General features: G+C 44.1%; 1 protein-coding gene across 2 annotated transcripts in view; it reads left to right on the plus strand.

Moving 5' to 3' along the window:
* The first annotated feature begins 617 nt into the window (after positions 1-617).
* LOC120946215 (stimulated by retinoic acid gene 6 protein-like) overlaps positions 618-20,947 on the plus strand; it is a 93,109-nt gene continuing 72,779 nt past the window's right edge. The window contains exons 1-3 of one of the 2 annotated variants that reach the window (XM_040361040.1): positions 618-803; positions 7,528-7,603; positions 17,807-17,907. In XM_040361040.1, coding sequence (XP_040216974.1) covers positions 784-803; positions 7,528-7,603; positions 17,807-17,907 — 197 coding nt within the window. In that variant the 5' untranslated portion in view covers positions 618-783. The remainder of the gene's footprint in view (positions 804-7,527; positions 7,604-17,806; positions 17,908-20,947) is intronic. The other variant, XM_040361041.1, reaches the window with a different exon arrangement.

Raw genomic sequence — 20,947 nt, forward strand, 5'->3', positions numbered from 1 at the left:
TCTGTCCGTTCTGATCTGCTGTGGCATGTGTATTTTTCAATCCATTTTTGAATAAAGGCAAAAACTTTTTTTGGAGTGCGGTTGTCTAGAATTTCTTCCCATTTTCATAAGAACGATCAAGCGGTGGAACAGCTATGATCATTTTTACGGTGCAGGGAATCGTTGGCACTAAAAGACGATATCTGAATGATGCCTGTAGCTGTATGCATCATTCAGATATCCCCACTCAAAGTAAAGGACGTCCATAGACGTACCTTGGGCGGGAAGTGGTTAAAGGGTTAAAAAAAAAGTATCCAGGAGGCAAAATATTGCCTGACACGCCTGTCATGCATCTGAAAAGTGGTTCAATGCAGATCACTATTCAGAACGGCAGCAATGGTGGCCGCAAGTGTAAATGAGCCCTATATTCTAAAAACGGGTATTTACTTTGATGCAATTGTTACACATTCCACACCATGTTCTTCTAAAGCTATCATCGACTGCACTGACAAAGAGCAAAAGAGCGGGGAAATTCTGATCTCACAGTCTGGTAAATATTTAACTGTATGTTTACTTTCACATTACGTGTCAACAAGAGCGGCAAAAAAAAAGAGAAGTTAATCCTTGTTGTTATTAACTTTCAGAGACACTGATACCTTGCCCTACTGTGCCACAGACTTAGAATGAAAATGACCTCAGAATAACTATTTTCATCATTTTCAGTAAAGGGAAGTGAATATCTTCGGCCATTCCTCATGCATGGAACTGTCCTCCATTAAAGCTTGGCACATATAACATAAAACAATGGACTTCAGTAATGAAAGGTAATTCTTTTCACACATGAATAACAATCCAGTGTGTACTATATACTGTATAATCATTTATGCTCAGGTTTTTTTTTTTCTTATTATATGTATTTATTGTATTTCATGCATTAATAATATTAGGCAGTAATGATAGACATATGAATTCGAAGTAGTAAACTACACTAAGTTTATTCACTAATTGCCTTGGGTAGAAATTATCAATTAAACGACCGCCTATAGCAGGAAAAGTCATGATAGATAGAGCAATTAATGTTGCCAGTAGTAGAAAGTTCAAGCTTTCTGTACTTCTGTATTTTTCTAAGAGGAATAAAATCAGCACAGTTCACATGGAAAAAGCCAATACAATGTTTATATTACGTTTAAAATAATATATGCAATATAAATTAACATTTACATTTTTAATTTTTCTGAATTTTCAAGTAACCTTGTCACCATAGGGTATGTTTATAGTTTTATGTACCTAAAAAGCCCACTTGATTGGTTTTTCTTACCTTTTTTCTGTCGTACATTTAATTGGAGTACCGTATTTATCGGCGTATAACACGCACAGGTGTATAACACGCACGCTAACTTTAAGAGGGAAGTTTCAGGGAAAAAACTTTCCATAGCCCCCTGCGTATAACACGCAGGCATAGTTTACAATCTATTTTCAGGGTAAAAAAGTGAGTGTTAGGCTGCATTCACACCTAGGCGTTTTTATGCCCGACGCCCCACGCTATTGCAACCTGCAATACGCTGGAGGGGTGATTTAACATTGTCGGCTATGGAGATGGTTCACATCTCCACGCTGAACGCCGAAACGCCGAACGCCTGAAGCTGAAAACAAGTCCCGGACCCTTTTTTCAGGCGGCTTTCGGGGTTTGGCATAGCCCACAATGTTAAATCACTCCTCCAGCGTATTGTAGGCTAAAAAACGCTGCATTATGTCGCGGCAAATCGCTGTACAATACGCCGCGTTCAGGTGTGAATGCAGCCTTATACGCCAATAAATACAGTATTTATTGGGCTGTCAATTTGAAACCAGAAACTCCCAGGACATCTAGTTTCCCCGTTGATCCCCGCCAGTGTTTCCAACTGTCAGTATTTTTACTGGCAACCAGCAAAAAATGGCCACTTTTCTCCTGCCAGTAAATGCTAGTAAGGGGAAAAGGTTGCCAGTAAAAAATATGGCTGTGACGCTTGGCTTGGAATTGGGTCCGGAGCGGGCCAGGATCATCCAAGTGCCTGCTACAGTGTGTTCAGGTGGTACCGACTTGGGGCGGGTCTGGCGGAGGCAGTGCCTGAGCATGTCGTGTGATGTCATGGTGCAAAGGAGCCGAGTCGAGTGGCCAGAGCCTCATTAGCGGTTCTGTGGGACAGGCGCAAAGCATGCTGGGAGCGGGCCTGTCAGTGCTGTTTGGACTGGAGGGGACTGAGAGGACCACCTGGCATGGAGAGAGATTGTCACTGGGAATCAGGATGGCACGTGTCAGTGATCTGTGCTGCTGCACACTTCTGTCAGTGTCACTTTGAGAGTCCATTTCATATGGGATATGTGCGTGTGTCGCTTCCTTCCCCATAGTTCTGTCCCTGAGCCACTTACTTTATTGGAAAAAAAAATAAGAAATATTATTTTTGGCTTAATGTCTATTGCTAATTGCATATTGTACTTATTTGTAGCCTAAATACTGAAATTTTAACTTACATTTGTAATTTTGTAACTTTTGGAAATGCCAGTAAAAACTTGGCTGTGCCAGTAAATTTTAGGTGTTGTGTCAGTAAATTTCAATCTGGTAGATTGGCAACACTGATCCCTGCTGAGCAGGCGGCTGACAAGTCTGTGTCCGCTCTGCACAGCCCACTGCTCTCTGTGGATTGGTCAGATGGAAACAGACTGCATGTCTGTTTCCATCTGATTGTCATCCGATCCATCAGACAGATGCCGAATGTGTCCCAATCCGTCTGTTTTTAGCGGATCGGATGCCAGCGGGTTACAGCATACCCCACATTTGCCACCCCATAGAGAATAATGGGTGGTCTGATAGGGTCCACCTGAAAAGTGGTGGTGCCGGTGTGAAAGGGGCCTTTTTCAGAACTTCCTGGGCACTGCAGGTCCTAGGACATCTATCAGGTTCTATTGCAGTCCGTGTCCCTGTTTCGGATAACACCTTCTCTATTTGTCTTTTTGACCATTATCACTGAAAAAGTAAAAGAAAATCCCAAATGAGTTGAGTTGTTACCAGAACAGGAATAGAGGAGAAATCTTTCAATGGGGACAAGAGTTCTGATGACCCTGGCTAATACCAGGGATTTCCCTCACTTTGGAGTGATTTGCTCTCACTCGTTGTAGCTGTGGTGGCCATGGGACAGGAAATGAAGGAACATCTCACCAATGGGGCACAGATGCCCAAAAACTGACAGGGGCTATAGCCCTTCATTATTCTATCAAAAATTGAAAAAAGTTTTTTAGTTGTACTTTTATGTTCAGTTTTCACTGGGATAAAGCTGAATGAGCTGGGAATTTGCTCTGATTTTGTCTTAGGCCTCGTACACACGACCGAGGAACTCGTCGGAAAAGACACATCGTTTTCCTCGACGAGTTCCTTGTTAGACTTGTCGAGGAACTCGACAAGCTTGCTTTGCGTACACACTGTCAAGACCAAATCTCCTCGTTCTCAAACGCGGTGACGTACAACACATATAATGGCAGGGGAAGTTCGATTCCACTGGCACAACCCTTGGGGCTGCTTTTGCTAATCTCATGTTACTGCGTGTTAAGTAAAAGTTTGGTAAGAGACGATTTGCACTTTTCAGTCTGTTACAGCGTGAAAAATGTGCTATCTCCATTACAAATGCTACTTTTACCGAAGGTGCGCTCCCGTCTCATACTTTATTCTGAGCATGCGCGGGTTTCTAAGCATTTCTTAGCATACACACGCTCGCGTTTCTCGTCGAAAACCAGCCCGAAGAGGAACACGACGAGGAAATTGAGACTCCCGTTGAGGAAAAAGAGACCTTGTTTTTTTTCCACGTCGAGTTCCTCGACGGTTTCCTCGATGAAAAACGTACACCCGACCGTTTTCCTCGGCAAAAAAGCTCTCCCACCAAGTCTCTTGATGGATTCTGTCGAGTTTCTCGGTCGTGTGTACGAGGCCTTACAGGTGTTGCCCTTCCATGTGCTGTTTGCTATGAAGGCCAGTTATAGATGGGGACAGGGGCCATTTTGCTTGTTACTGGTGTAAATATTAGTGAGGGGACACACTGGACACCTTTGCTGACATTGTGCTATGTGCTGGGTGTCCAGTGTGCCCACCTGTCCCCTATCCATCCATTAGAATGCATGTGCTCCCACTGCAGTGTTGCCAACCTACCAGATTGAAATTTACTGGCACGACACCCGAAATTTACTGGCGCAGCCACGTTTTTACTGGCATTTCACAAAAGTTACGAAATTTAATTTTTAGGAGCACATTTCAGTATTTAGGCTACAAACAAGTACGCTAGGCAAATAGCAATGTGATTCAAGGTAGATATTAAGGTAAAAAAACATATTTTTGTTATTTTCGATATCATAAGGGCAAATTATTTAGTCACATCACCCCCTGCCTCCATCCCCCTCTGCCACCAACACCCCCTGCCTTCACTCCCCTCTGCGGTGCCACAATCTCCCTCTGCCTCCAGTCACCCCCTGCCTCCACATCCCTCTGCGGTGCCACCGCAGCCACCATCACCCCCTGCCTCCAATAACCCCCTGCCTCCAATCTCCATGCGCAGTTCGATCTCGGCTATTTTTATTGGCACATTCCCGTAACCACGGACATTTACGAACGGGGGGAAAAAGTGCAGTTTTTACGAACTGTCAGTAAAAATACGGACGGTTGGCAACACTGTCCCACTGTTGGAGACTCTTATAAATTTGCAAGGGTTAGGACTGCAGGTAATACAGGGTGCCGTGAAGGGGCCCTGCAGCTTGCAAATGTGTTCTAACTGAACCCTTGTTTTAATGCATACTGTTAGACCTCGTACACACGACCGGTTTCCTCGGCAGAATCCATCAAGAAACTTGGTGGGAGAGATTTTTTGCAGAGGAAACCGGTCGTGTGTACATTTTTCATCGAGGAAACTGTCAAGGAACTCGACGAGCCAAAAAGAGAGCAAGTTCTCTATTTCCTCGACGGGGGTCTAAAATTGACTCGTCTAATTCCTTGTCAAGCGTGTATGTGCTAAGAAACCCGCGCTTGCTCAGAATAAAGTATGAGACGGGAGTAAAAGTAAAATTTGTAATGGAGATAACACATTTTTCAAGCTGTAACAGACTGAAAAGTGCAAATCGTCTCTTAACAAACTTTTACTTAACACGCAAACACATGAAATTAGCAAAAGCAGCCCCAAGAGTTGTGCCAGTGGAATCGAACTTCCCCTGCCGTTGTATGTGTTGTATGTCACCACGTTTGAGAAGGAGGAGATTTTGTCTTGACAGTGTGTACGCAAAGCAAGCTTGTCGAGTTCCTCGACAAGTCTAACAAGGAACTCGACGAGGAAAACGATGTGTTTTGCCCGACGAGTTCCTCGGTCGTGTGTGCGAGGCCTTAGACAGTGTAATTTGGTTGGTAAGAAGACTGGTTGGTGAGTTGAGCTGGGAATTTGCTCTGGTTTTGTCTTGCATGTGTTGCCCTTCCATGTGCTCCTTGCTGTGAAGGCCAGTTATGGATGGGGCAGGGGCCATTTTGTTTGTTACTGGTGTAAATATTGGTGAGGGGACACACTGGACTCCTTTGCTGCCAATGTGCTATATGCTGGGTGTCCAGTGTGCCCCTGTGCCTTTAAGGAGGACTGGGCTACCTCCAGACCCACCTCCCCTTATCTATTCATTAGAATGCATGTGCTCCCACTGTTGAAGACTCTCATAAACTTACAAGGGTTAGGACTGCAGGTAATGTGTTTGCAAATGTGTGCTAACTAAACCCCTATTTTAACGCATATTGTAAAACATGTCAAAGTATTTATATTTCTGTTCATCCAGTCCTGAGTTTTACAAATCTCTATCACACAGCATAGCCCCGTCTGGAAGGACTAGAGACCTGATTTGTCTCTGTTGCAGAGAGGTTATCCAGTGGGTATAGAAAAGAATCACCCCCCTTTACAAGTACTCGTGCAAATGTTTAGTATCTGCACCGATATCAGTATTGGTGCAACCCTAATAGAAACCTCTGGAGGAACCCTGGTTGAGAATGGCTGCTTAGTGTGTTAGTCCATGAAATTGTATCTACCGGAGAAAGAAATGTTTACTTAACATAGATAAACAATAGAGAACATTAACAATCATAACTGACATTTACTGCTTAACAATATTTGTAGAAGAAGGCAGATAAAGTGCAAAAGTTCAGCTATATTATCTCTAGTTACAACGTAGTTTATCCGCTTACTGACTGCTACACAAACGTATACGTCCACAGAATGGCACGGCTGGGCAAATGGGTGTAATATATATATTATATATATATATATATATATATATATATACGTCCATATATACGTCTCCTTTAATTTGCCGCTGTGTCCCGAGCTCCGTGACCGTGCCCGCGGGACCTGCGGACTCAATGTCCGCCAGTGTCCCACGAACAGGTCACAGAGCTGAAGAACAGGGAGATGTCAGTGTAAACACAACATCTCCTCGTTCTTCCTAGTGACATGTCACTGATCGTCTGTTCTCTCTCTTCGGGAACAGCGATCAGTGACGTGTCACTTGTAGCCACGCCCCTTAACAGTCAGAAGCACTCCTTAGGACACACTTAACCCCTTCAGCGCCCCTACAGGTTAACCCCTTCACTGCCAATGTCATTTTTACAGTAATCAGTGCATTTTTATAGCACTGATCGCTGTAAAAATTACGATGGCCCCAAAATGGTGTCAAAAGTATCCGATGTGTCCAGGGATGGACTGGCCATAGGGACTACAGGGAGTTTCCCAGGGGGGCCGATGGCTCAGTGGGCCGTTTTTTAAAACGGAGACTCTCTTAGACCCCCCTGTCTTTTAGTCCCCCTCTCTGTCTCTCAGTCCCCCCCCTCTGTCTCTCAGTCCCTGTGTCTCTCAGTCCCCCCTCTTTTAGCCCCCTCCTCTGTCTCTCAGCCCCCTCTATCTCTCAGAGCCCCCCTCTGTCTCTCAGCTCCCCCCCTCTGTCTCTCAGCTCTCACTTCTGTCTCATTCACTCCCTGACTCTTATACTGCTTTCACACTGGGGCAGGCATTGACGGTAAAACACTGCTAGTTTTAGCAGCACTTTAATATCGTTTTAGCTGCACTATTCGGCGTCTAGCAGGCACTTTTAACCCCCACTAACAGCCGAATTCAAGGTTAAATGCGCCCATGTAGCGCTGCTGCCGAAGTGCTTTGCAGGCGCTTCAGCAGCAGTGGCCATTCATTTCAATGGGCAGGAGCGGTTTGTACGCCGCTCTTCCACCACCCCAAAGATGCTGCTTGGAGGACTTTTTTTTAACACCCAGGCAGCGCCCCAGTGTGAAAGCACTCAGGCTTTAAATGCAGATGTATCCTAGGAGATCAGAAGGTTCTGAGATGCAGTGACTTCCATGTCTGCCATACTCTCCACAAGACTAATCTAGATAAAAAATATAATTTCTACTGTATATCACTTGAATAAGTGTTTGCTATGACTGTGTTATATTTGTAATCTAATGATGACTGATATCATAATAATACAACAATATTACAACTGTTTTCACAGAAATATCCTGGAAAATGGCACCTGTAACCCTCAAATCGATATGGATTTATTTTTGCATTATTCTATTATCCCATCAGTGAGTATTTGGGGTTTTAAAAGTTAAGAATTATACCACATTAACCGCTTAACCACTGGGCACTTAAACCCCCTTGCTAACCAGATAAATTTTCAGCTTTCGGTGCTCTCACAATTTGAATGACAATTACTCAGTCAGTCATACAACACTGTACCCATATAACATTTTTGTCTTTTTTTTCACACAAATAGAGCTTTCTTTTGGTAGTATTTAATCACCATTTGGTTTTTTATTTTTTGCGCTATAAAAGAAAAAAGACTGAAAATTCTGTAAAAAAAAATGAATTTTCTCGTTTCTGTTATAAAATTTATAAAATTTGTAATTTTTCTTCATAAATTTTGGCCAAAATGTATACTGCTACATATCTTTGGTAAAAATAAGTACAAATTGGTGGATATTATTTGGTCTTTGTGAAAGTTATAGAGTCCACAAGCTATGGTACCAATATCTGAAAATTTATCACACCTGAAGTACTGACAGCCTATCTCATTTCTTGAGACCCTAACATGCCAGAAAAGTACAAATAGTACTTAGAATAGTACTATAGTATTTAGAAAGAGGCATTGTGAGTTTTTTGAAGTTGTCATTTTTTTCCCCACAATTCTTTGCATAATCAAGATATTTTTTCTTTTTTTTTTTTTAATTTTCATATTAGCAGGTTATTTCTCACACACAGCATATGCATGCCACAAATTACACGCCAAAACACATTCTACTATTACTCCTGAGTATGGCGATACCACATGTGTGAGACCTTTACACAGCGTGGCCACATACAGAGGCCCAACATGCAGGGAGCACCTTCAGGCGTTCTGGAGAACCCAGGCCAATTCTGACATTTCTCTCTTACGTGTAAAAATCATCACTTATTTGCTAGAAAATTACATAAAACCCCAAAACCTTTTATATGATTTTTTAGCAAAGACCCTAGAGAATACAATGGCGGTCATTACAATTGTTTATCTCGCATGGTATTTGCGCAGCAATTTTTCGAACGTGTTTTTAAAAAAAAAAATGTTTTGTGCTTAAAAAAAAACAAAACAGTAAAGTTAGCCCTATGTTTTTGCATAATATGACAGATGAAGTTACGCCGAGTAAATAGATACCTAAAAAATATTTTATTGTTAATTTTACTTTATTTATTTTAGTTTGACACTTTTTTCCCCAAACATTTTTTTTTTTTATCACTTTTATTCCTATTATAAGGAATGTAAACATCCCTTGTAATAGGAATATAGAATGACAGGTCCTCTTTACAGTGAGATGTGGGGTCAATAAGACCCTACATCTCACCTCTAGGCTGAGAAGCCTGAAATAAAAAAATAAAAAAAGATCCTGGCTTTGATCGTAGCGGTGAGTCGGTAGAAGCATCGGAGGGTGGCGGGAGGGGGGGGGGCGTATTGCGGGGTATTGCAGAGTGAGTATTGCAGGGTATTGCAGGGTATTGCAGAGTATTGGCAGGGTATTGCAGAGTATTGGCAGGGTATTGCAGAGTATTGGCAGGGTATTGCAGAGTATTGGCAGGGTATTTAGAGGAAGAGGTACTCATGGATCCAATGACTGTAGTATTGGCCACATCCCTGGGCAACATATGACAAAAGAAAATATTCCCCCTGGGTGGGACTTTACAAGCCAAACACAGTGGCCCAGATTCAGGTACATTTGCGCTATATTTGCGGAGGTGCAGGGCAACGATTTTGCCCTGCGCCCCCGCAAATATTTTGCGCTGCCCTCGATTCACGGAGCAGTAGCTCCGTAAATTGCGAGGGCGGGCCGGCAAAATTGAGCCGCGTAAGCGCGCGCAATGTAAATGATCCCGCTGGGGGCAGAAATCATTTAAATTAGGCGCGCTCCCGTGCCGAGCGTAGAGCGCATGCGCTGTCGGGAAACTTTCCTGACGTGCATTGCGGCAAATGACGTTGCAAGGACGTCATTTGCTTCAAAGTGAACGTGAATGGCGTCCAGCGCCATTCACGAATTACTTACGCAAACGACGTGAAATTCAAATTTCACGTCGCGGGAAGGGCGGCTATACTTTAGCATTGGCTGCGCCTGCTATTAGCAGGAGCAGCCTTACGCTAAAGATGCCGTACGGAAACTCCGTACCTTGCGTACGCAGGGCCCGCGCAACTTTGTGAATCGGTGTTAGTATGCAATTTGCATACTATGCGCTGATCACAATGGGAGCGCCCCCTAGCGGTCAACGCAAGAATGCAGCCTCAAATCTGCGTGGCATAAGAGCCTTATGCCACGCAAATTTTAGGCTGCAGTCGGCGTAGCAATGTTCCTGAATCAGGAGCATTCACTACGCCGGAGCAAGTAAGCAATTGCGCCGTGTAACCTATGGTTACACGGGCGCAATTGCTTCTTGAATCTGGCCCAGTGTTGGTAAAAAATAAGATCTTTAATGGGACAAGACATACATATTGGCAGTTGATAAAAGCACACAATGCGCACCTAGGTGCATATAAAAGCAACAAATGTACAAAATACAAAATTAATGCCACCAAAACAATACATGTGCCATGGATGGCGAAAAAAGAGCAAAACAAAAAAGCACTCTCCTAGTGGGTGATTTTGGTTAACAAACCATCATCAGGGAGCAGAGTAGTGCAAGTTGTAGTTCTGTTCATAATGAAATGATAGAGAACACATCATAAAACACTGTACATACAAAAGGGGCACTAAGTTAAAAACATGTTCGAGAGATGTAGCATATGGCAAACGGATAACATACCAAACCACGTGGTGGACTGGGAGTTAGGCTAAGTTCAATCCAAGAGTTATGTGGGAGTGAAGTAGCGTCCGAGCATCCCTCATTGCCTGGTTGTGAAACAAATAAAAATAGTATAGTAACTATAATAGTTATATGCTAAGCACCCATAGCCAACATGGAATAGTAAGCATAGGTGTGCAGAGCATGGGCAGCCTTAACTTAGGATAGGGGTCTAAACAGGAAAGAAGGGGAAAAAAAAGAAAGAGGTCAAAGGGGGTGAGGTGACCCAAGTATAAAAATGGAAAGAGCATTGATGGTGCTAGTATACAATAATTAGCTATCAAAATAGGGTAAAGCTGGCCATAAATGGGCAAGAGTATGTAAAGAGGGGGAAAGGAAAATAGTTACCAGAGAGGTGGAAATTAGAGAGGCCCAGGACCTGCTGGTGTTTAGCCAGCAGTTCTGCCCAGTTCCAAGAACTCGTCGTTAACCCATTCCCCTTTAAGGTCTAAATAAACCTAAAACACTCAAAAACACTCAAGCGGGGTCCTTCTAAAATGGAATGACCCCGCTCCCCCAACGGTGCAACAATGGAGAGCCCTGGTAGATGCAGCCCTGCCACTCTATAAATTAACCTACCTAGGCCATAATTGGCCCAAGAAATTTGGAAAACTTTGGGCCGCGTGGATTTGGGTGCAGCAGATCACTGTGGAGTAATAACTAAGGAAGGGAGGTGCTTACTTTGGGGTACTCTGGGACGCAACTGACCCCCCCCCCCTCTCAGTGGCTGTATGCCACTGGAACACGGTAATTGCGTATGTATACATGTATCTGGGCCCCAATCCCTGCTCCCTTTTTAAAATAGTACTTGTCCACCTCAGAACCATGATTACGGATCTCCCTACCCATGGGGGTTCATACCCCTCTGGTGTTTTGTATGTAATATGTTTCATTGATTTCCTTGCTTTGTTGCATTACTTGTGAATTACTTGTGAACTATAGACTCCTATGTTCCCCTGCTATGACATCTTGGTGTATTATACTTCATCGCTTGGTTTGAACTTCCTGTACTGATGACGGCTGATATACTGTTAAAGGGGTTGTAAAGGTTCGTTTTTTTATTTTCTAAATAGGTTCCTTTAAGCTAGTGCATTGTTGGTTCACTTACCTTTTCCTTTCGATTTCCCTTCTAAATGTTTTTTTCTTTGTCTAAATTTCTCACTTCCTGTTTCTCCTCAGTTAGCTTTCCCCCATCATCTGAGCTGTTCTGGCTGGGGGTTAGTCAGCCACAACAGCTTACTGAGGAAGAACAGGAAGTGAGAAATTCAGACAAAGAAAAAAAAAAACATTTAGAAGGGAAATCGAAGGAAAATGTTAGTGACCGAACAATGCACTAGCTTTAAAAAAAAAGTTAACCTTTAAAAAAAAACAAAAAAAAAAACAATGCACTAGCTTAAAGGAACCTATTTAGAAAATAAAAAACAAACCTTTACAACACCTTTAACTCACCTCTCATGTTATAGATATTGATTGTCGAGTTTGTTCCGCTGTTCTTTTGTGTGATATGTTCTGTTTGTTTTTTGTTCTATTCAAAATAAATAAACTTTATTTAAATTAAATAAATAAATAAATGAAGTTATGCACTTGGGGGCTAAGAATATGCATGCATCATACATACTACGGGGAGTACAACTGGGGGGATCTGTAGTGGAGAAGGACATGGGGGTTTTGGTAGATCATACGTTTAATAATAGCATGCAATGCCAATCTGCAGTTTCCAAAGTGAACAAAGTCCTTTCTTGTATTAAAGGGGTTGTAAAGGTTTGTTTTTTATTTTTCTAAATAGGTTCCTTGAAGCTAGTGCATTGTTGGTTTGCTTACCTTTTCCTTTGATTTCCCTTCTAAATGTTTTTTTTTTCTTTGTCTGAATTTCTCACTTCCTATTTCTCCTCAGTAAGCCCCCATCATCCGAGCTGTTCTGGCTGGGGGTTAGTCAACATGCTCACCACCTCCCTTGTGACTACATCCCTGCAGGGAGACGCTGTGAACACAGTTCCTAAATTCACATAATATAGCTGGGTATTAACATTTATAGGTAAAGTTGATTCAGGGAATATCTGATTGCTTCTCGGGGGATCAGGAAGGATTTTTTTCCCCTGCCATAGCAAATTGGATCATATTTTGCTTTGGTTTTTCTACTTACTCTGAATCAACTGTGGGTATAGGATTGTATGATATATATATTTTTTTATTAGTGGTTAACCACTTGCGGACCCGCTGCAGTTTTACTGTGGCAACATGGCTCGGCGGGGCGAAACAACGTTTTGTTATGTCGCTTCGCCCTGTGGCCACTAGGGGCACGCATGCCTGCTGCTCTCCCCCTGAGCAGGTGCAAGTGCATGACGGGCGCGATGACCACCGGGCACCCGCGATCGCTCGTGATAGAGAGAGAACCGGGAGCTGTGTGTGTAAACACACAGCTCCCGGTTCTTTAAGGGGAGAAATGACTGATTGTATGTTCATACAAAGTATGATCTGTCATTTGCCCTAGTATGCCCCATCCCCCCTTCAGTTAGAACACAAATTAGGGAACACAAATAACCCCTTGATCGCCCCCTAGTATTAACCCCTTCACTGCCCTTGACCCAAAAATGTGTCAAAAGTGTCCGATCTGTCCGCCATAATGTCGCAGTCCCGATAAAAAACGCAGTCCGCCGTTATTCCTAGTAAAAAAAAAAAAATATTAGTAAAAATGCCATAATTCTATCCCCTATTTTGTAGACGCTATAACTTTTGCGTAAACCAATCAATATACGCTTATTGCAATTTTATTTTACCAAAAATATGTAGAAGAATACTGTGAAGGATATGTCAGTGTAATTCTCCCTGCTTGGTTAAATTGTGGGTTAGAGGTAAAATGGATTCATGTGTTACAAGCTATTGACATGTTAATGCCCCGTCTGCAGCTAGCTCCTTATTTCAAAGGGATGTTAACCCTGTTACTGTGATTAGAGGTGACTCATGTTATGTATTCTGATTGCTTCATTATGCGGTGCCAGGCTGCCCAGCTAATGTGTTCTGTACACCTTGTAATTAACTTCCCTGATGTCATTATTTAAAGAAAATGTGTGTGAAAAGGGGGTGGAGCTCCCATTGTTCCTTGATTAAGGATTTAGCTTGTAAAACTGTATTTATAACCAGCAGCAAGCTGCCAATAAATCAGTCTTGGTTCCAGCATTCAGTCTTGACTCATGTGTGGATGATCCTGTGATGTTCTTGTATGGAGAGGAGGGAATGCTTGACGGGGATATCATACCGATACCGTCACAATTGGTTGGCAGCAGTGGGATTTTCCCTTCTACTCTCCCTTACACCAGGATTCCAAGCAGACACTGGGAACAGTGAATGGAAGGCTTACACCCTGCTTAAAAGAAATACACTGGAAGAACTACTGGAAGTTTGTGGAAGGATTGCTAGCAACAAAACCAAGCGGGTCATCATAGCAGAATTAATGGAGCTAGACCAGGAGGACGGGATTGCAGCAACGCCAGCAGTACAAGAGATGGAGACACCAGTGATTCAGGAAGAGGAATCACCAGCCAACAAGCTAATGAGAGAGAAGCTAGCGTGGTTCGGCCCGAACCCAATGCCGGATGTGGTGCTGAAAGTGATGGACCTGTTAGTAAACGCAGAACTACAGGAGGCTAAACAAATAAGAGACGCAGAACTACAGAAGGCTAAAGAAATAAGAGACGCAGAACTACAGAAGGATAAACAAATAAGAGACGCAGAACTACAGAAGGATAAACAAATAAGAGACGCAGAGCTACAGTTAAAACTGGCAGCAGTCCAACAAGCAGCCGCACATTCTCCGAACAGTGAGTACAGCACAGCAGACGCAAGGAAGATTCCGTTTAGCGCTTTTAAAGCTTTTGATGAAAAGGACTGTGAGATTGATAACTACCTGGCAGATTTTGAGCGACAATGTAACCTGCACCGAATAGCTAGAGGAGACTGGGTTGCAATATTGTCAGGCAAACTGTCAGGCAAAGCTTCTGATGCTTTCCGGACCGTGCCAGATCAGGATATCCATAGCTACGCCAGGGTTAAAGAAGTGCTCCTGGCTCGTTATGCAGTAACCCCAGAGTCCCACCGACAGAAGTTCCGGGACTCACGCAAAACCACGGAAGACTCTTACGCGGAATGGGCATGCCAGTTGTCCCTGTCGGCCTCTAACTGGGTTAACAGCAGCCAGGCCACCACCGCAGAGGACATTTTGCAACTAATGCTCCTGGAGCAATTTTACAATCACATCCAGACGGATGTCAAAGATTGGGTGAGAGATCGCAGGCCCATGACTCTACCAGAGGCCGCGAAGTTGGCAGATGAATATGCGGATACTCGCAAGACAAACCAGGTCACACCACGGGTACAACCTCCACGACCAACGGCGCCCTCACACCCACCAGCTGCTAGATACCAACCGCCTAACAGACCGATGACATCTAGCCCTCGCTATCCACGCCAGGAGGACAATGAACAACGCTGCTTCCGGTGCAAACAGTTGGGTCACTTCAAGCAGAATTGCCCCCTGAATGACAACACCAGATCAAATTGGTCTCAACCTGGGTACCGCCCACCAGCAGCAGCCCATTGTGTAGACTCGGCTTGGGATCCCCAGGAGCTGGGTCAGGAAGAACCATTGGGCACCCCTTACGAAGCCCTCATGGTACAATCTGTTATTACGGACAACAGGGAACACCATTGTCAGCTGGTCATGGGCGACAGCCATGAGCCGGAGGGGCCTTGGAGGGAGCTGGGCAGAAAGAGGCACCGCCAGCTACCCTCCAAGAAGAAGGGGTCCTGGAAGTCGTATAACCAGCGGACCTGGGAGAAGAAGCGACTGGAGGAGATGGAATCGCAGCGGGCGCCCCAGATGCGGGCCGAGATGTTCTCCAAGGGCCCACCGGTGGCCCCTTACACCACCACCCAGTTCCTGATGATGAAGGACCACGTGGAAAGCCTGCAGGACATGAGCAAGCAGGAGCTGATCCGTGAATACATGGAGCTGGAGGAGTGCATAAGCCGCATGGAGGAGGAGAACAACCGCCTGAGGTCACAGCAGGCCGACCCCCCCAGGCTCCATGAACTGGAGATGGAGCTGGAGAAGCTCCAAGAGGAGAACCGGCGGCTGCGGAGGGAGCAGGGGGTGGCTGACCTTATGGGGCTCTGATTCCCCTCCCCCCCCCCGGACTCTGAGCACCAGTGCTACAGCATTTCAACAAATATAACTTTTCCTTTTTATGAATCTCCTGTGATTGTCACTTCAGAGCCATAACCTGCCCCTCCCATAGTGGGACACCTAGACGGCGGCGCACAGACCCATTCGCCGTCTTCACACTGACTTCTGGTGACTTTGCAGATCGCACAAAGACTTGGGGACTTACCGGCGTGTGATCTGACAATCCGGTGGCATACCTGAGTCGGAAGCAGTTACCAATGGAGGACAGTCACGCCAAACGGAGTTAACCTCGGACTAAAAGCTCTGAACCAGTCAACCCTACTGGACCAGGGAAGGTCCAACCGGGTTTGCCGTAGCAGGGAGAAAAAGGGGGGCCATTGTGAAGCATATGTCAGTGTAATTCTCCCTGCTTGGTTAAATTGTGGGTTAGAGGTAAAATGGATTCATGTGTTACAAGCTATTGACATGTTAATGACCCGTCTGCAGCTAGCTCCTTATTTCAAAGGGATGTTAACCCTGTTACTGTGATTAGAGGTGACTCATGTTATGTATTCTGATTGCTTCATTATGCGGTGCCAGGCTGCCCAGCTAATGTGTTCTGTACACCTTGTAATTAACTTCCCTGATGTCATTATTTAAAGAAAATGTGTCTCAGGTCGGCTCCGAATTGTCTGGCTATATTCTGTATGAGAAACTCCAGAGTGTGTGAAAAGGGGGTGGAGCTCCCATTGTTCCTTGATTAAGGATTTAGCTTGTAAAACTGTATTTATAACCAGCAGCAAGCTGCCAATAAATCAGTCTTGGTTCCAGCATTCAGTCTTGACTCATGTGTGGATGATCCTGTGATGTTCTTGTATGGAGAGGAGGGAATGCTTGACGGGGATATCATACCGATACCGTCACAAATACATATTGGCCTAAACTGAGGAAAAAAATAGTTTTTATTTTTTTTTAAATTGGGGTATTTATTATAGCAAAAAGTAAAATATATTGGCCCGGATTCAGATACGAGTTACGACGGCATATGTCCAGATACGCCGTCGTAACTCTGAGTGTGCGGGGTCGTATCTATGCGCCTGATTCTTAGAATCAGTTACGCATAGATTTCCCTAAGATCCGGCCGGCGTAAGTCTCTTACGCCATCGTATCTTAGTTGCATATTTACGCTGGACGCTAGGTGGCGCTTCCGTTTCTACGCGTAGAATATGTAAATTAGGTAGATATGCCGATTCAGAAACGTACGTCCGCCCGGCGCATTTTTTTACGTCATTTACGTAAGGCTTTTTTCAGCGTAAAGTTACCCCTGCTCTATGAGGCATAGCCAATGTTAAGTATGGACGTCGGGCCACCGTCAAATTTTGCGTCGTTTACGTAAGTCGTTCATGAATAGGGCTTTGCGTAAGTTACGTTCACGTCGAAACCAATGAGGCTTTGCGGCGTAATTTGGAGCATGCGCACTGGGATACGTCCACGGACGGCCCATGCGTCGTTCGTAAAAAGCGTCATTTACGTAGGGTCACAAGTAATTAACATAAAACACGCCCACCTCCTCCACATTTGAATTAGGCGGGCTTACGCCGGCCCAGTTACACTACGCCGCCGGAACTTACAGCGCAAGTTCTTTCTGAATACGGGACCTGCCGCTGTAAGTTACGGCGGCGTAGTGTATCTGAGATACGCTACGCCCGCCGAAAGATACGCAAATGTATAAAAACTGCAGAGGTGATCAAATACCACCAAAAGAAATCTCTATTTGTGTGGAAAAAAGGACGCAAATTTTGTTTGGGTCCAGCGTCACACGACCGCGCAATTGTCAGTTAAAGCGTCGCAGTGCCAAATTGTAAAAAGTGCTCTGCTCAGGAAGGGGGTAAAATCTTCTGGGGCTGAAGTGGTTAAACTTGATGGACTTGTGTGTTTTTTCAACCTGACTAACTAATTAATTTCTAAACACATTGCAATTTATAGTAAGAGCAGCGCTTGGTCTCTCATTATCCAACTATTAAGGTTAATTAAACCTTTACCATAGCAGCAGCTCTAATAATTACGTTTAATTGGAATTTACTATTATTTATTATCATTCACATAATTAGCACTATTTAGCACATCACCATAGCGCTGGTGTATCATCTTAATTTCTAAAGCTAAACGGTGACCATTCTCTAGTTAGCCTAAAAATATATATATATATTGGTTGCTTCTAAATGTATTATGTGAAAGCCAACAAATGATGTTTTCCTTTTTAAAGGTTCTAATAATACTGGCACTTTCATTTCTGGAGAGACGCATTAATAGGACACGATTTGATGATAAAATACAATTACTTGATAGAAGGTTTGGATTTGTAATGTAAGTACATACAACATATTTCTCATACAAGAGCTTTCAAGTCTACTACAAATATGACCAGTGGTCTAGCCTGCAATGGTTTTCACAATGTATTACTGTATTTCTGCCTCAATTATTTTCTTCAGTTCCAATTGATAAATCTCCTATCCCTTTAAAAATCTGCAAAATGTAATACATGACACCTGAAAATAACAACGATAAAGGAAATAGTTACTGTGCTTAAAGGAGTTGTAAAGGAAACATTTTTGTTTTATGAAATTACTGTTTACAGGGTATAGAGACATAATAGTTAACTGATTCCTTTTAAAAACGATTACAAATTGATAACAATCAATCATATAATGTACCTGTAGTTTCTAGTTTCTTTTTTGCATGTTATTTCCTGCCTCTGTGCTATACAGAGGATACAGAACCATAGAGCAGTGATGGTTTGGAAAACAAAACTAGAAACTAGACACACAGGCCCATATTCTCAGTGAAGTTACGATGGAGTATCTCAGGATACTCCATCGTATCTCCCTTTTTTGGCCCGTGTATCTATGCGACTGATTCTTAGAATCATTTTCGCATAGATACACTTAAGGCCCCATACACACGACCAAACATGTATGCTGAAACTGGTCCGCGGGCCAGTTTCAGCATACATGTTCGGTCGTGTGTGGGCACGAGCGGGCCGAATTCCAGCAAACATTTGCCAGCTGGGCCTTTTCCCAGCAGACAAATATTCCTGGACGTGTTTTAAAACCGTCCGCTGGAATCCTGCCCGCTCGGACATGTACGGTCGTCAGTACAGACCTACCGTACATGTCCAGGCGCCCGCCGTCCCTCGCATGCGTCGAATGACTTCGACGCATGCGTGGAAGCATTTTAAAGGCGGGCCGCCCACGTCGCTGCGTCATTGTCGCGGCGACACCGCGTCATCGACGCGGCGACACCGCGGACACGCCCCGCGTATTGTTTACGCGCGGACTTCTGTACGATGGTGTGTACAACCATCGTACAGAAGCCCTCTGGCAGACATGTATGGTGAAAACGGTCCGACGGACCGCTTTCACCATACATGTTTGTTCGTGTGTACCCGGCCTTAGATCCGCCATCTGTAAGTCACTTACACTGGCGGATCTTAAATGTAATGATGCCGGCCGCCGCTAGATGGCATTTACGTGAAGGACTCATTTGCTTATGCAAATGAGCCTTCTACGCCGATTCCCGAACGAGTTTGCGTCGCGTAACCGTCGCTAACGTCGTTTGCGTAAGCGGAAACTTACCCCTGCTATATGAGGGGTAAGTTTCCGCAAGTCCCACGTAGGCCATGTTACGGATGGCGTCGGGTCCGCGTCGTGTTTTTTCGTCGGGTACGTCGTTTACGTAAGTCATTCTTGAATACGACTTTACGTCAATGACGCACACGTCAGCGTCATTGACGTTTTCCGCCGAGAACTGGAGCATGCGCACTGGGCTTTTTGAAGCCCGGCGCATGCGCAGTTCATTAGAATCGGGGCACGCTTAATTTGAATACAAGCCGCCCCCTTGGAGATCCGCCAGGCTACGCCGGGGCATTTACACTCCGCCGTCCCAACTTACGGAGCAAGTGTTTGGGGAATACAACACTTGCTCCTGTAAGTTGGGACAGCGGAGTGTAAGTGCCTTAAGCGCAGCCCGCGGATTTTTAGAGAGAATATGGGCCACAGTAATCACACCTGTGGTCACACCTTGAAGTTAGTGACCACAGAGAGAAAGCACCCAGCACTGTGGTTATCAGGAAACAGACAACCAGGAAGTGTGGAGATCAAAGAAGAATTACAGCAGTGCACTAATAAGTCATCATCTGTGCTCACACTGCTCTCTCCTACTGTCACCATGTCCCATTGAGCATTACAGCCAGATTGACTTTTAGTGTCCCCCTTCCCAGTTTAAAAAAGAGCTAAACTGTATCTGAGCATCACAAACTGAAACCTCTGTATAATTCATTAGTAATATTCACAACAAACGCACTCATCCACACATGTCTCTATGTTTTATTTTATTCAAAATTCACGTTGAAAACCACCCCTAGCATTTCTAGCATTAGCCAGATAATTCATGTAGCATTTACTGCCTGGAATCCATCTTCCCTTAGCTCATGCGTGCAGGCAGAAGGGTGTGCTTAGCTGATAAAGCCCTTATCTCATTCAGATGAAATAAAAAAGAAGAAGACTCTTGGGATGTATGACATCATTTTGGCCTAGGTCAGAGGTGATGAAATAACTGAAGAAATGTAGAAAAGTTAAAACAAGAAAATATAATCTACATTCCTATCTATTTTCTAAAGCTAGCAGCATAAGGATTAAAAATAGATGAAGTGATATTAACCACTTAACGCCCGCCGCACACGCCTATTTACATCCACAGAATGGCACGTACAGGCAGAAGGACGTATATATACTGTACATCCTTGCCTTCTAGCGGGTGGGGGGTCCGATCGGGACCGCCCCGCTGCTTGTGGCGGACGGCTTACCTCGGGGAGCGATCCGGGACGACGGCGCGGCTATTCGTTTATAGCCGCTCCGTCGCGATTGCTCCCCGGAGCTGAAGAACGGGGAGAGACGTATGTAAACACGGCTTTTATAGGGAGACTCGATCGATGACATCAGTCCTACAGCCACACCCCCCTACAGTTGTAAACACACACTAGGTGAACCCTAACTCCTACAGCGCCCCCTGTGGTTAACTCCCAAACTGCAACTGTCATTTTCACAATAAACAATGCAATTTAAATGCATTTTTTGCTGTGAAAATTACAATGGTCCCAAAAATGTGTCAAAATTGTCCGAAGTGTAATGTTGCAGTCACAAAATAAATCGCTGATCGCCGCCAATAGTAGTAAAAAAATAATAATTTATAAAAATGCAATAAAACTATCCCCTATTTTGTAAACACTATAAATTTTGCGCAAACCAATCGATAAACACTTATTGCGATGTTTTTTACCAAAAATAGGTAGAAGAATACGTATCGGCCTAAACTGAGGAAAAAAAAATGATATATGTTTTTGGGGGAT

This window comes from Rana temporaria, chromosome 1 (assembly GCF_905171775.1).
Source record: "Rana temporaria chromosome 1, aRanTem1.1, whole genome shotgun sequence".
In the NCBI taxonomy this organism is placed as follows: domain Eukaryota; kingdom Metazoa; phylum Chordata; class Amphibia; order Anura; family Ranidae; genus Rana; species Rana temporaria.